The 15,312-nt window shown below is 35.9% G+C and overlaps 1 protein-coding gene across 38 annotated transcripts in view; it reads right to left on the bottom strand.

Moving 5' to 3' along the window:
• Positions 1-15,312, bottom strand: part of RIMS2 (regulating synaptic membrane exocytosis 2) — a 612,755-nt gene that overhangs the window by 505,473 nt on the left and 91,970 nt on the right. For 23 of the 38 annotated variants that reach the window (XM_045050046.1, XM_023248368.2, XM_045050081.1 and 20 more), the window contains exons 2-3: positions 11,392-11,424; positions 10,905-10,991 (exon numbers count right to left, since the gene is read on the bottom strand). The exons of the other annotated variants lie outside the window; for them this stretch is intronic. In XM_045050046.1, coding sequence (XP_044905981.1) covers positions 10,905-10,991; positions 11,392-11,424 — 120 coding nt within the window. The remainder of the gene's footprint in view (positions 1-10,904; positions 10,992-11,391; positions 11,425-15,312) is intronic. 38 annotated transcript variants of the gene reach the window in all.

Below are 15,312 nucleotides of genomic sequence, written 5' to 3'. Positions count from 1 at the left end.
AGTTCTTTAGATAATAATTCTTTATATTTAATATGCATCTTTAATACATGACTTTGTTTTTGTGTTTCATGATAACCAATATCCAAAAGACAATGAAATTCAGAAAGTCCATTTCTTAAAAAAAAAAAGAAAAAACCTTTTATATAATCGCCAGATATAGAATCTTTGGAATTGAAATGATTATTTCATTCACAAGTGAAATCACCTCGATGTTACAAACTGAGGTTTAAAAGAAGTAAAAGTACACTCATAGCTTATTCTTGACATTGGGAAATGATTCATCTTCAATATGAAGATTCCCCTTTCTGATGCCGAGGGGAAAGTGCATTTTGTTGCTTCTCTGAAATTTGTATCTTAAACAAAAGTATTCAACAAATTCAATTCTGGGGAAAAAATGACAAATAGAAGAAACATTTTAAGACCACTATAAATATTCCACCTTCAACTTCTTTCTGCCTAGCCAAAATAAAGTACTTCTTCGAAAAAGACATTAGGAAGTAAAACACTTTTATACACTGCTCCTGAGTAAAACACCATTTGCTCATTACCTAAAAAATAATAATAAATGGAAAAAGAAACTCTGACCCCATTATTTACATGTTTTAAAGTTTGTGCTAAGTATATCACAGTTAATGTCAGATTGATGCAGATAATTGTAAACCTGGAACTACGTCATGATACAGTAACACAATTGCTATCTCTCTTGATGGCAACCAAGATATCTGAATAATAATTCTAACATTTACATTAGAACAATAATGTTCTCCTACAGTTCTCCAAGCACATCCTGCTCTTTCACACCTTTGCAGATGCTGTTCCATCAAATAGAATAAAATTTACTTTTTTTTTTTAACTTACTACACTCTTTCAATATTCAAGACCTAGCTCAGATTTCAGCCATCCTGTCTGATCCCCACCACGAGGCAGAGTCAAACATCCACCTTGAGGTTGCACTTCTGAACAATAGATTTTATTGTAATTATTCTTATGTATACGATCTGTCAAGGACCATTCATCTTTTGCTCAACACTGTGATTGTGACACACACTAGGTAATTAATATGTGTCTTCTTAGGCATCATATTAATTTACTTTTCTTCTGAAACAACATATGAAACACGAGCGTATCTTACAGAGGTCTTTAATCTTCTTTACATGGATGCCTTTAACCAGTTGGTGAATCCTATAGATTTCGTCTCAAAATAACGTTTTTAAATGCACAGACTAGGGGCGCCTGGGTGGCGCAGTCGGTTAAGCGTCCGACTTCAGCCAGGTCACGATCTCGCGGTCCGCGAGTTCGAGCCCCGCGTCGGGCTCTGGGCTGATGGCTCAGAGCCTGGAGCCTGTTTCCGATTCTGTGTCTCCCTTTCTCTCTGCCCCTCCCCCGTTCATGCTCTGTCTCTCTCTGTCCCCAAAGTAAATAAACGTTGAAAAAAAAAATTTAAAAATAAATAAATAAATAAAAAATAAATGCACAGACTATAATGCGAGCAAAATATAGGGCAATAGGAGCCAATGAAATACCAAACTGAGTTGAGGTATTTTGAATAAGCAAGAACAATTCAGTATTTCAAGGAAATCTATAGCAGGGAAAAATAAAGATTCTTCTCTAAACATGGTCTAAGATCCTATTAGCTGTATGAGACTAGTGGGATTTTAACACAGACTTCAGAGTTACTATCATGAGTAACTAAAATAACATATGAAGACAACCTAGCTCAAAGTTTCCCCATTCTCTCTTCTCATTTATGTGTTCTTTATGTCTGGGCTTAAACTTGGTTGGCTCTCTTCCTTATAGAAGAAGCATCTGTTCCCCCATGTTCTACATTACCTATGGTACAATGTTTTAGTATTATAGTATTGTCTGAGTGTCTATCCTTTTTATCTTAAAGGAATAAAATTATCAAATACAAAACTAGTGTTACTGTATTCTCACTCTTCTTAACTATGATTATTATTCCAACGTTTAAATTGAAAACATATTTATAAAGCTTTTTTTTAACAACCCAAATCTGTGGGGCACTTGGGTGGCTCAGTCAGTTAAGTGTCCGACTTCAGCTCAGGTCATGACCTCACAGGTTGTGGGTTCGAGCCCTGCATCGGACTCTGTGCTCAGAGCCCGGAGCCTGCTTCAGATTCTACATCTCCCCCTCTCTCTGCCCTTCCTCTGGTCACGCTGTCTCTCTCTCTTCCTCAAAAATAAATAAACATTAAAAAAAAAAGCCCAAATCTGTGAAACTAACCTTAATTTAGGACTTGTTTATTAAAAAAAAAAACTGAAGCATTAAAATAAACATCATTTTAACACTGATTTTCATTAGAGAGTGAATTTAAAGTAGAGCCTTCTACAAGTTTATGGTATGCAGTTATGGAATGTTATCATTGAGTGTAGTCACACACTTTTTTAAGAGTGCTTTCAAACTGCAGACTACAACCCAGTACTAGGACACAAAATCAATTTAGCTGGCCAAGGCTCACAATTTTTTAATAAAATAGATCAGCACATTGGAAGGAGTGCAAGTAAGCATTTCATGCAAATCTTGTTTCTATTGTGCATTAAAATTTATATGTAGTATGTGTATACTGGGTTATAGTGCAAAATATATTTCTCTTTATGGATGGAAGTTTAAAAAAAGAAGTATGAAAGCCACTGCATTACTAACCAGCCAAGAGAAAGAATTAATGTCCTTTTATGATAAAAGAATAAACATATGCCACATACATGGCCATCCCAGTCACTTAGCACCTCGCTCATCTGAACTTCTATGCAGCTCCCTAAGTGACTATTATAGCCCTAATGTTTGTTATAAAATACAAATCAGACCATATCATCCTATGCGCTGTTCCTCCCTTTCTTGGCCAGATGCAGAGGCACCAAAACATCAAACAATAGGGCATACTCAAGAAATAGTACCTACAGCATTACCAAATAAATAAACAAGACACTAGAGACTAACGACCCAGACATAATGCTTAGCTTTGCTATTTGCAAATATTTTAAAATCGCTTACGTACTTCATTTTCACAAATAACTACAAAATTCTCCTCCAAAGTAACAGGAAAAAAATAATGGCAACAGAATATATATAGCAGCACTAATCATAATAACCAAAAGTTGGAAAAACCTAATTGATATGCATATCAATAGTAAACAGGTAGATAAATTGTAGTATATTCACATACTAGAGCACCATACAACTATGAGAATGAATGAAACACAGCCACATGCAATCATTTAGATGAATCTCACAAATATTATGTTGAACCAGATGGCACAGATCCGACAGAATATACACAACATGATCCCATTCGTATAAAACATACATTATTTGTACGATCTGTAGTGCTAGATAAAAGGATGAAGTTACCCTTTGGGGTGGGAACTAATCTTCCCTGGAAGGGAGTATGAGAAAGAGATACTGGAGGGCTGGTGATGTTCTGTTTCTTGCTCTCAGTAATGATTTCCAGATATGTTCGCTGTCTGGCAGTTCGATGAGTTGCATATTTTCAGTTTGTACACTTTTCACTACATATGTTACATTTTAATAAAAATTTTACGCGGCAATAAGCACTTTGCTACTTTTATCAATTTTTCTAAATGCATTTTCTGATTAAGCAATCTATCATTCATAATTCTTATTTATATATCCCTTTCTTGAGCCAAAAGGAATTTAAGGCGGTTCAAAGGTACATGACTGAGGTGGTCAATTTTATTTTATTAATTTTTTTAATGTTTATTTATTTTTAAGAGACATAGGTGTGTGCCCAAGTGGGGAAGGGGCAGAGAGAGAGAGGGAGACACAGAATCTGAAGCAAGCTCCAGGCTCTGAGCTGTCAGCACAGAGCCCAATGTGGGGCTCGAACTCACAAAGTACGAGATCATGACCTGAGCTGAAGTCAGATGCTTAACCAACTGAGCCACCCAGGTGCCCAACGTGGTCAATTTTAGACTAGACTGAAGAACATCTAAGGTAGGCCTGGAAACATACCACGTGCAGGAATTCATTCACTCTCTTACCACTGCTGGTCAACTGCTTTGACCAGTCAAGCACCAATACGAAGCACATAGCTTACATGAAAACATCTTTATCTATCTCATCCTCAATCTTCAGAAAAAGCAGAAAGACCAAGTGGAATTTTTAAAGTAAAATTAAATTAATAATAACCTCAAGGACCTTTCAATTTCCATTGCCATTTTCCTTCAAAACAAGAAAATCAACCCTTCTTGAGGTCATCAGCTCTCCCTTATGACTTAATAATAGCATGCCAGGGCTCTTAGAAATTTCACCTCTGACCCTAGATCTAGCTCCACTGCAAGTTAACATGATTAAGGACAGCCATCACAGAATCATGATACACTCATTCTTATCAACAACAGGTATAAGCATCTCCAAAACATTCTTCGAAGGTACTCTCTATGACCTGAAATCTAGAGATTTAGTCTTCTGGAAGAGACGGGAAAGAAAAACTACCCTGCAGTCTTGAAGACTGTAACATGCCATGTTAACAACTAGCGCTTCAAAATGCTGATCCTTGGATTCATGCTTTGCACCTAAAAAGACATAAATAATTTTGCCTATGGGGTGCCTGGGTGGCTCAGTCGGTTAAGCGGCCGACTTCGGCTCAGGTCATGATCTCGTGGTCCATGAGTTCAAGCCCCGCGTCGGGCTCTGTGCTGACAGCTCAGAGCCTGGAGCCTGTTTCAGATTCTGTGTCTCCCTCTCTCTGACCCTCCTCCGTTCGTGCTCTCTCTCTGTCTCAAAAATAAATAAATGTTAAAAAAAATTTTTTAAAAATAATGATAATTTTGCCTGGACTATTGGAAATCTGCTCCATCAGGGGATCTTAAATAAGAGGATCTTAAGGATCCTCCAGAAGCAAATGATCTCTGCAATGGACTCTTGCATGAGGCAGATGACTAACTAAAATAGATAGCTTCCATCCAAAAAGAAAAGGATGATTTTCTGATATTTCTACTCCTCCTTTTTAAAATTTTTTTATTGTTTATCTTAGTTATTATTATGCTTTGTTACTCTACTGATCAACTAAAGTTTTCTCAATATGCTTTCATATATATTTCCATTGTTATCACATTTTTAATCTCCTTTAGTCTTTCATTGCCACCTAAGAAAATGCAAAAATCTCCCTGTAATCCCACTGATAAAATTTAACAGATGTTCCTTCCTTCTAGACATTTCTGTATTTGAGTCTTTGTCATATTATTAACCCTAACCTTCAGTCTCATAAAAATTAGACCTTGATCCCAAGTCATTTCATCAGCTTCAACAGAATCAACATTGCCAAGAGTGGGGACTAAAATTGTAGTTATCCTTGTTTAGTAGCAAATCTTTACCTTTTGGCATCCTGAAATTTCCATCTCATTGCAATAAATGAAAATCAAACAAACTAACAGTAGTAGATGTACTACTGTTCATATTATAGAGATACCTCTCTTCATGACCACATGGAGAGTCTTTCTAGACTCCCTTGCAGTTAGTTAAGTGCCTTGTGACAAGTTCTGGGAACAAGCTGTGAGCAAAAGTGACCAGTCTTAGGTAGGTAAGAGTAAGTTCTCCATTCTCCATTCTCCCCATTCTCTCTCTTCCTCCACTGGCTAAGTGTTCCAGTTGGCTTACCAAGAACACAGAAGCAGCCTGGATCCCTGAATTGCCACTTTAAAGAGAAGTGTTCTTCTATAATCCTATAAATAAGTGTCAGTCTTTTAGTGGGCCTGTATCCTGGGCTATGACCTTCACAAGTGCTTCTGAGTTTCTTTTCCCCTTTCAGTGACGTGGGACGGCTAGAGGGGGCTGCAGTCGGGCATTTCCCTTCTCTCACATTGGCTAGGTTCCCTTGAGAACAAAAAGCTCTAGGAGTATTTCAAAATGATTACTTTTACCCTCCTCCCTGCTGAAAGTGTGACAGAACTGTTCACTGATCTTCACCTTGAGAACCTGGTGAGGTTCCTACAGGTACAACTCACAAAATCAGAGGGGTACCTGGGTGGCTTAGTCGGTTAAGCATCCGATTTCAGCTCAGGTCATGATCTCACAGTTCGTGAGTTAGAGCTCCGTGTTGGGCTCTGTGCTGACAGCTCAGAGCCTGGCACCTGCCTCGAATTATGTCTCCCTCTCTGCCTCTCTCTCTCTCTCTCTCTCTCTCTCTCTCTCTCTCTCTCTCTCTCTCTTTCTCTCTTTCTCAAAAATAAATAGACATAAAAATTTTTTTTTAAAAAAACTCACAAAATTGGGGAGGTTGGGAAGGGTGTTCCCTTAAGGCTGGGCTCCCAGGAATTTGTAACTCTTAAGTCAGTCCACACCCAGCCTTCAATAGTTCATCAGTTAATAGTTTAAGTTTTCCTACCAGATCCTAGTTCCAATAGTTTCTGCTCCCAGTAAGCTGTGGTTGTTTATTTGCCTCTCCCTCCACATGGCAGGGCACTGATTTGCCCTGTGATCTCAATTATACGATAGATCTTGAGTTGTTGATTTTCAATTTGTTCAGCTTTTTCTTGTTGTGAGGATGACAGTAACAACTTCCAAACTCTTTACATGTCAAAGAGGAAACCAGAAATCTCCACAATATTGATTTTCATTGTTTACCAGCATGTCTTTTTCCCGCTTGAATGAGAAATAGTTGTGAGAGCAGAAACCACAGTCCTTTTATCTCTGGATTCCCACTAATCTGCACAGTGTGAGAATTCTTCAGGGCTCAATCATGGACCTTCTTATCTGCTCTTCTTCACACACTCACACACTCTCTAAGTTCTCTTCTCTATTCTTTTAGCTTTATGTCCACGCGGACAACAGCAAAGTTATAACTCCAGTCAATCCAAATTCTCCTTCAAAACAAGCCAATTTATAGCATCTTAAACATAAAAAAGTTTAAAACTTAAGTTCCTGTGGCTAGTGCTAACCTGTTTGTCCTTTCCCCTTCTTGATCACAGTTAATGGCATCACCACCCAATTAGTTCCTCCAATCAGAAATCAGGCTCCTTGGCTCTTTTCTCTTCCTTACTCACTTCCTCCATATCTATGACACTAATAATGTATCCCCATTCCACTCCTCTTCATTTTCACCGTAATCAGCCTAGTGCAAGTCATCATAATTCCTACAAGTCTTTCAGAAAAGCTTCCTCACTGCTCGGTCCACTTCTATTCTCAGTCACTCTAGCCATAGAGCAGCCAGATTGATCTTTGTACACAAAGTAAATCATGTCACACCCATGTTTTAAAGTTTCCAATTATTTTCCTTTTATACTGACACAGATCCAAACTCTATTATTCTCTATAAAAACACTGCCTTCTCTGAGTCCTACCTCTGGAACCTCGTCTCCTACTACACTCCATCTTGCCCGCTGAATTACAGCCACACTGGTGCTCCTTGTCCCTCAAATCCTTTGCTACTTAAAAATGTTCACATAGGATGTTCCCTGTGCTTAAAACACTCCTCCTCTTAGCACTGTTTCCTATTAAAAGACTTCATAATCAAAGAGAAGTGCAATATTAAATGGCTGTTTGATTCAAATGACTAAAATGTTAGATTTTCCTATTTCCGAGGTATATTTATTACTATGTTACAACATGAATAAAATTGTTATTACATGAAAATTCAAAACAAACTAATCCAATTGATTAGTTTTAATTAATCTGTATTTGAAAACTTTCTAACTCAATTTGATATTATGTTAGATATTGGGAACAAAAAGTTACATTAACAGTTGCATTACGAAGAATTTAACATTTTTCTTTCCTACTAGGCCCATCCTTCATTACTCAGGGACTTGTTTTACACTTTACATACAACCGACATTATATTGCCTTTATAGAAATTTTCCCTCATTTTGATGCTGATGTGAAAAAAAAAATAGTGAAAAAAAGAGAAAGTAAAATTAAAATTATTTAATTTGTATAATAAGGAATTTCCACAAAGGCTGAATGGAATGACACCTGAAACATGGCTCAATTGACTTTCTATGCCTTAAAACTGATTGAAAGTCAGAGTTGGACACACTGTTCTAGTTATACCTACAATTTCACATGAATTACCCATATCAAAATTAGTAAGTCTTCCTGTTATTTAAAGAACTACAAAATAAACTCCAAAAACACAGACTTCAAGAAACTTACATTATTATAGCTTTGAATGACCACAAAATGAGGCTTCTATAAATTCATGAGAATGAAATTACTGTTCAAAAATTATCAGATGTTTAATACTATCTGATAAAATATCTACTTAGTTATTCTTATGAGGATGTTTATATGGAGTATAAAGAAACATAAGTCCTACTTTTTATGTATTAAATGAATACCTGGAATTCAGCTCTTGGAAATAATTTTATGGATGAATGAATACAAAGTAAGCAGACAGGAAGTTGTCCCATTCAAATGGTAGCCAAAGAGAGAAAAAAATTAGACGACTCAGAAAGAAGTCTTAGAACTCGGGAAGATGAATTAGAAGAGAAGATTCACAAGTAATCCTGGTCTATGGATCAGAAAGGTAAAAGGAAAGCTTCTGGAAAATTATATACCAAAATTCTTCAGCATAACAGAAGTGTAAGATGAGGAAGGTAACTATTGAGAGAATCTACTGATTCTGAATTTTTAAAACGGTATAAATCACAGATCAGTAAGAAGAATTAGTTGCCCAAGATACTTTAATGGAAATAATACCTAAAATCAAGAATTAAATTTTAAAACATCCAAAAGTGCAAGTCTTTTCTCCTACCATCTTCCTATCTAAAAAATCAAAGCCAATGGAATTATATTTATTACTGAAGTAAAGCTATGTCTTTTAGGTTTGCCTTCACCTTTGTTTATGCCAATCAAATGTCACTTTATTTCAATAATCAGACATCACTGTTTAAAGTTATGACCAAATATTTTGTTGAATGCCCAGTGTAATCTACTAAATAGTATAACTTAATCCTGATTACTTTCTGAAACTCACAAATAAGATACATAGCTGAAGCAATTTAATACTGAAGCAAATTTGGATCTAAGTATATTTTGATAGTAATTTTACTATTTTACGATGTTTCAGTACCTTAGAGAAAATCAGCAAAATAATGACATATGTCATTTTAATACAACTTTTGATTAGAAAACAGTTTCCTAAATTCATTGCTATTCCTTGTAACACAGTATTCTTATGTCATAAAAGACAAAACATGTAAAAATCAGTTATGAAGAAATGTTTACTGAGTTCCTCCTACAGATAAGGCATTCTTCTAGATTCCAAAGATAAAAGAGTAGTCAAGACAAACACAGGTCTTGATTTCACCTAGATTAAATACAGCAATAGTTCCAAATTTAGACCTACATATACAGTAGTCTACCCCCTTATCCTCAGTCTCTCTTTCCATGGTTTCAGTTACCCACAGTCGACTGTGGTCTGGAAGCAGAGGATCCTTCTGATGTATCCTCAAAGTCAACAGTCCTATGTCACAGGACCTATATCCTTCACCTCATGTTATCTCATCACGTATGCATTTTATCAACTCACATCATCACAAGAAGAGTATTGTACAAGATACTCTGAGAGAGAGAATCCACATTTACATAAATTTTATTACAGCATATTGTTATAATTGTTCTATTTTGGGATTAGTTATTGCTGTTTATCTCTTACTGTGCCCAATGTATAAATTAAACTTTATCATAGGTATGTATGTATAGGAAAAAAACCCAGTAAATTTAGGATTTATGTGCTATCCGCAATTTCAGACATCCACTGGGGGTCTTGGAACATACCTGCAGAAACGGGTGAGGGGAACTACCGTAACTATTAGAAGTAGTATATTGCAACATAACCTTAGGTCAGTTAAAACTAAAACACTGACAAAATTTTAAATAAAATGCATCTGAGGTCATATAAAATGAATGAGGGGATTACCCTCATCCAGAACAAGACAAGAAGACATTTATCCTCCAGTTTGCATTAAAGGCAAACATGAACGTCTCTGAATATTTCATCTTAGGGCTCCTAATAGGCATGTCATCCTCTCTTAGAGTTCATATCACTTCTCAGTCTGCCCATTGCTGCAACCAAACCATCTTCTTCATAAACATAACTCCCACTTTAAAAAAGCACAGAGGCTAAGCGTAAGAGCATGTCTCAGTAAAATGGCAATTACCATGGAGAGATTGGAACTTAATTAAATATGTGTCGTTCTCACATTCTCAAAGTTACTTCCACTCGCCAGTATAAATAATATTACTTGCACAAAGTTGAAAAGGCATGCGTGAACAATTTTGTAAAGAATGTTTTCTATTCTACTAGCAACTAAACTAAATGGACCTGACCTTGTTTTTAATGTTTCAGGTCAACGTGAGAATAAATTGCTGCACTTCCCAAAGTATGTTGATAACGTAATGAAATGTTCAGTGAAAACAGAATTCAGTGGTCAAATATGTCAACACTGTATGTTCTAACACCCTTTGGAGAACATTTAGACACTGAGACGTATTACAATAAAGAAAACTCCTTGACCTTTTTTTAAAAGAACCTTTCCAAAACTATTTGACCAAAGGCTGAATTTGGGGGTTAATACTTCTTCATGTCCTCTGAGTTATTTTTGAAAGAAACACACCTTATACTATATTGCATAATTGGAGAAAGATGTTTTACTGGAAAAAGACGTTTTACTGGACAAATACAGTTTACATTATTTATACTAAAACTGAGGGGAGAATTACCTCTCTTTGTTTTTACTACCCTATAAACTGTCTTGTTTTCTTTTTAGATTTCCACGGGATAATTAAAGGTGAACGTGTCAAACTCATACCCTAACAATTTTCATTTCTGAGGAGGAATATTCCAAGGGCAGCATTTTAACACATACTCTTCACTATGCTATGCTATCAGAGAGAATATTGAGTCTATACAGATCAGCTTACTTACGTCTGGGGCTCCTTTTCATTTTGCTGTTTTTGCTGGGGCTGAAGAACGTTATTTACCAGTTCAGTGATCCCACTAAAGGGAAACCACCTGTTTGAATAAGCAAATAATGTGACTGAATAACCAAATGAATAACAATGTAGGTCAAATGTTTTCTTATCCACACTAATAAAAATACACAGGCACAAAAGCTACAGCCAATGGAAATGGCAGCTCCAGTTATCATCCAGGCAGTCAGATGTAGGGAAATTAAGTTGGAACACTTAACCAGCCCACAAGCAGGCAGCAAAAAACTACATCCGGTCAAAATGTGGATGAAGTAAGAAGCTGCAGGCAGCTCTCTTACAAGCCAGAGAGTCAGAAAGCAGAGGACACACTAGCTGCAGCCTATCCAGTATTAGGGTAAGCTAATACCATCCACGGTGCGGGAAGCAGGATACGGCAAAGGTACAGAAATCAAGCCTACTGCACTCTGAATACATTTACTTACTGCGTCGGTTGTGGTTTGGGCTCTTCTTTGACCCTAAAAAGATAAGTTTGCACAACTGAGTGCACTGTACTAAGAAGAAACTTCTATCTACAATTTGTGGTCATATAAAAATGAAAAAGTGAGGTTTGTTACACAGAAAAGGTTAGTGCTTTGCTACATATTGGAATTATACATGTCAATGAAGCTGACACAAAAGAAAGAGTTGAATCACCTGTGCGTAATAGAGGACTGATATTAAAACTCTACGACTGCTTTAATGAGTCCATGATTTAGGACTCAAGTTCTCTGAATATTTTTATTAATACTGATACTGACGCTTTTAAAAGACTTATTTTAAAGCACCATTTTAAACACAGTTACATTTGGTTTACTGAAGATAAGTAGATTTCCTCTTTATTTTTTAAATTTCTTCCTTAATATAAATTGAAGTAAAAGCATATTTTAAATAAAATGTATAATTTTATAAATGTATTTTAAAAGCCTTACAAATGAATTTAATTACTGCTTAAAGGAGCAGATGAAAAGGTTGGGGATTAGGTATCCAATCTAACTAAAAACAGCTACTAACATAACTATGTATATTAAATTTTAAATATTTATAAGCTACAGTAAATTATTCATATAAGATAGCAGACTAAAAATGCATTTAAACTATAATCAACTCAGTGCTTCACTGAAATAGCACTGGATACTTAAAAAGGCAGAGAAAGATCAGACCCAAGGGTAGTAGATTCCTCTGAAATCTGGCTTCCCGCACTTTACCTAAAACTGGTCGTAGACCTATGACTAAACCTATGACCTATGTCCTAGACCTATGACTTGGTGACCAGTTCGTTAGCTTTTCCCTTCCCAAAGAAAGGTTAAAAATTGGATACTGAAATTGGTTACTAAAATCTAGGACTTCCATAAGGAAATTATAGTAACACTGTGCATTAAATTATTTTTAGATCAAATGGATTTTCTTTTCCAGTGTGTTCCTATTTATAATGATATAAGCAATAAATGAAAAGGTATACCCTTATACATTTTTGTGTCCCAAAGAATAAATATAATTGTTAATTATATATCTCTATATTAAACCACAAGGGAATCTCCTATGTTCTCTGCACAAACTTCAAAAAAGTATAATAGTTTTATCCTAGAGCTAAAGCCACATCATTTAGTATTTAACTATAGTTATATAATGGATTAATAAAAGATTGTATTTAATGCCAACTATCATATCAACAAGCAAACACAAAAAACTTATAGTGACCCTGGATTCTGTCCAGAAAACTTATTATATTTCCTGGAGAATAAGGTAAAAATCTCTTAACATTTTAGAACAAAATAGGTCCCAAAGAAAGATTACCAGATCAGCTCATCATACTGGAGAACAATGCAAGATTACCCTTCACCAAACGATATGTATATAAAAACAATAAATATTTAAATAGATAAATATGTAAATGAGAAAAATATTGTTAAAGAATTCCTGGGTGATCTCTGCAAGGAATCATGTTGCTTTTAATTACTGACAAAAGTTTTCATCACAAGCAAATGGATATTAATCTACCAATCAGTTCCTAATTTCAAGATCTTAAAAAATTAACAGACAAAAATTTTAATTCCCAATTCAGGAATTATTTCTGGGCTTTGTAAAATATCTACATATGAAATATACAAACATTTGCATCAGCTTCCCAAATAAAATGTGTATCATAATCAGGCAGTATAAAGATTTATCCCGTCAGGTGGCCAATAGACACATGAAAAGATGTTCATCATCACTTGCTCTCAGGGAAATACAAGTCAAAACTACAATGTCACACCTGTCTGAATGGCTATAATCAACAACACAAGAAACAACAGGTGTGACGAGGATGTGGAGAAAAAGGAACACTCGTGCACTGTTGGTGGGAATGCAAACTCTGGAGAACAGTATGGAGGTTCCTCAAAAATTAAAAATAGAACTACCCTACAATCTAGCAGTCACACTACTGGGTATTTGCCAAAAAAAAATACAAAAACACTAATTCAAAGGGATACATGCACCCTGATGTTTACAGCAGCATTATCTACAGTAGCCAAATTTTGGAAGCAGCCCAAGTGTCCATCAACAGATGAATGGGTAAAGAAGATGTGGTGCGTATGTGTATATATACATATATATAATGGAGTATTATTCAGCCATAAAAAAGAATAAAATTGTGCCATTTGTAATGCCATGGATGGAGCTGGTGAGTATAATGCTAAGCAAAATAAGCCAATCAGAGAAAGACGAATACCATATGATTTCACTCACATGTGGAATTTAAGAAACAAGATAAATGAGCAATGCAGAAAGAAAGAGAGAGAGAGACAAACCAAGAAACAAACTCTTACTTGTAGAGAACAAACTGATGGTTAGCAGAGGGGAGGAGGGTGGGAGCATGGGTTAAATAGGTGATGGGGATTAAGGAGTGCACTTGTTGTGGTGAGCACCGGGTGATGTATGGAATTGTTGAATTGCTATATTGTATACTTGAAACTAATATAACACTATATTAACTAGCTGGAATTAAAATTAAAACTTAAAAAGAAACAGATTCTTAATTACAAGGGAACTGATGGTTACCAGAGGCAAGGGGAGTGTTGTATGCAATTGGTGAATCGCTATACTGTACACCCGAAATTAATAAAACACTATGTTAAAAATTTTTATTTTTATCCTGTCTTTAAAAATGTCTGAACAAAATTAAAATTTACCCACATTCCTTCATTTCAAAGTGTATATGAGCATCTTCCAGATTCCAGCCTGAGACACAAAGAGCTTGGAAATCATCACTCCCATCCTTACAACAAGCAAAGAGCTGAACAAAACTGAAAATCAACAATTCTTCTTAGATCAAAGAATTTAGGTCACTGAACAAATTGCTGCCCTGAAAACTAGAGAAACAGACGCACAGATCCAGAGTATCACATTTTACCAAGAGTACAAGCCAAGGGGCAGAAGCCCACACCTGAAGCTAGCATCTGTAGAAACACTTTTAACTGACCAATTACTAGAGACTCAATGTGGACTGGACTGATAGTTTAAAATTCCAAGGGGTCCCTGCCTTAGTTGTGCCACCACAATTCAATAAATATTATCTCCAGAAGCCCTACCAGTTGCTCACTGTGAAAATCAAAGAAAACTCTCCTCTTACCTCCAGCAAGAGAAGGGAAAAGTAACGATTATGAAATATTCCCAGATTTCTCTACTTCCTTAACAAACCTAAACTCAAGGGAAAATATTTTACCAAAGCCTAAACAATTGGAGTTCTACCAAAACCAAACAAGCCTGAGAAAGACAATTACCTCCTCTAGACTTTGATGTGGGAGAAAAAAAAAAAAAAAAACAACACCAAACTATATCCCCTCTAGCCTTCAACATGGGGAAAGAGAAATATCAACTCAGGATCGCCAAAAGACAGAGACTACTGAATGCTTCTCATATGTCAACACCTTACCACCAAATCAATAGAGTTCCTGAAAAATGACAGGAGATTACAACTAAAAGAACTAAAGTAAAACCCTAGTTTGTGAGCATAATTTGTTCCAGATTCACGTTTGTAATCCGAAGAACTCACACATCAAAGCGAATTTCAAGAACCATTGGCTCAGTTGCAATCATGTGATGTCCAGCAAATACTACTCGTATTGCAAGACATCACTCATTTAACAAGTTAAAATTTATTAGATTATGTGTCCTCCCCTTTTGGAACACTCACAGAACAAACTACTTGGAATCCAATGTTTTACTGTACAAGCTTTAGACACTATTTAGTTAAAAGTCTCTAGGGAAACACAAGGGAAAGGAAGTAAGGAAAAGAAAATACAAATAAGCACAACAGAGGAGAAGATTCTGGGAAGATGATGGAGTAGAAAGCAATAGAACTCTGTCTCCCTATTTGGACAAAA

Source organism: Felis catus, chromosome F2, assembly GCF_018350175.1.
Source record: "Felis catus isolate Fca126 chromosome F2, F.catus_Fca126_mat1.0, whole genome shotgun sequence".
Classification (NCBI taxonomy): domain Eukaryota; kingdom Metazoa; phylum Chordata; class Mammalia; order Carnivora; family Felidae; genus Felis; species Felis catus.
Note: the sequence above shows the minus strand (reverse complement) of the source record. Positions and strands in the feature narration are given on the sequence as shown.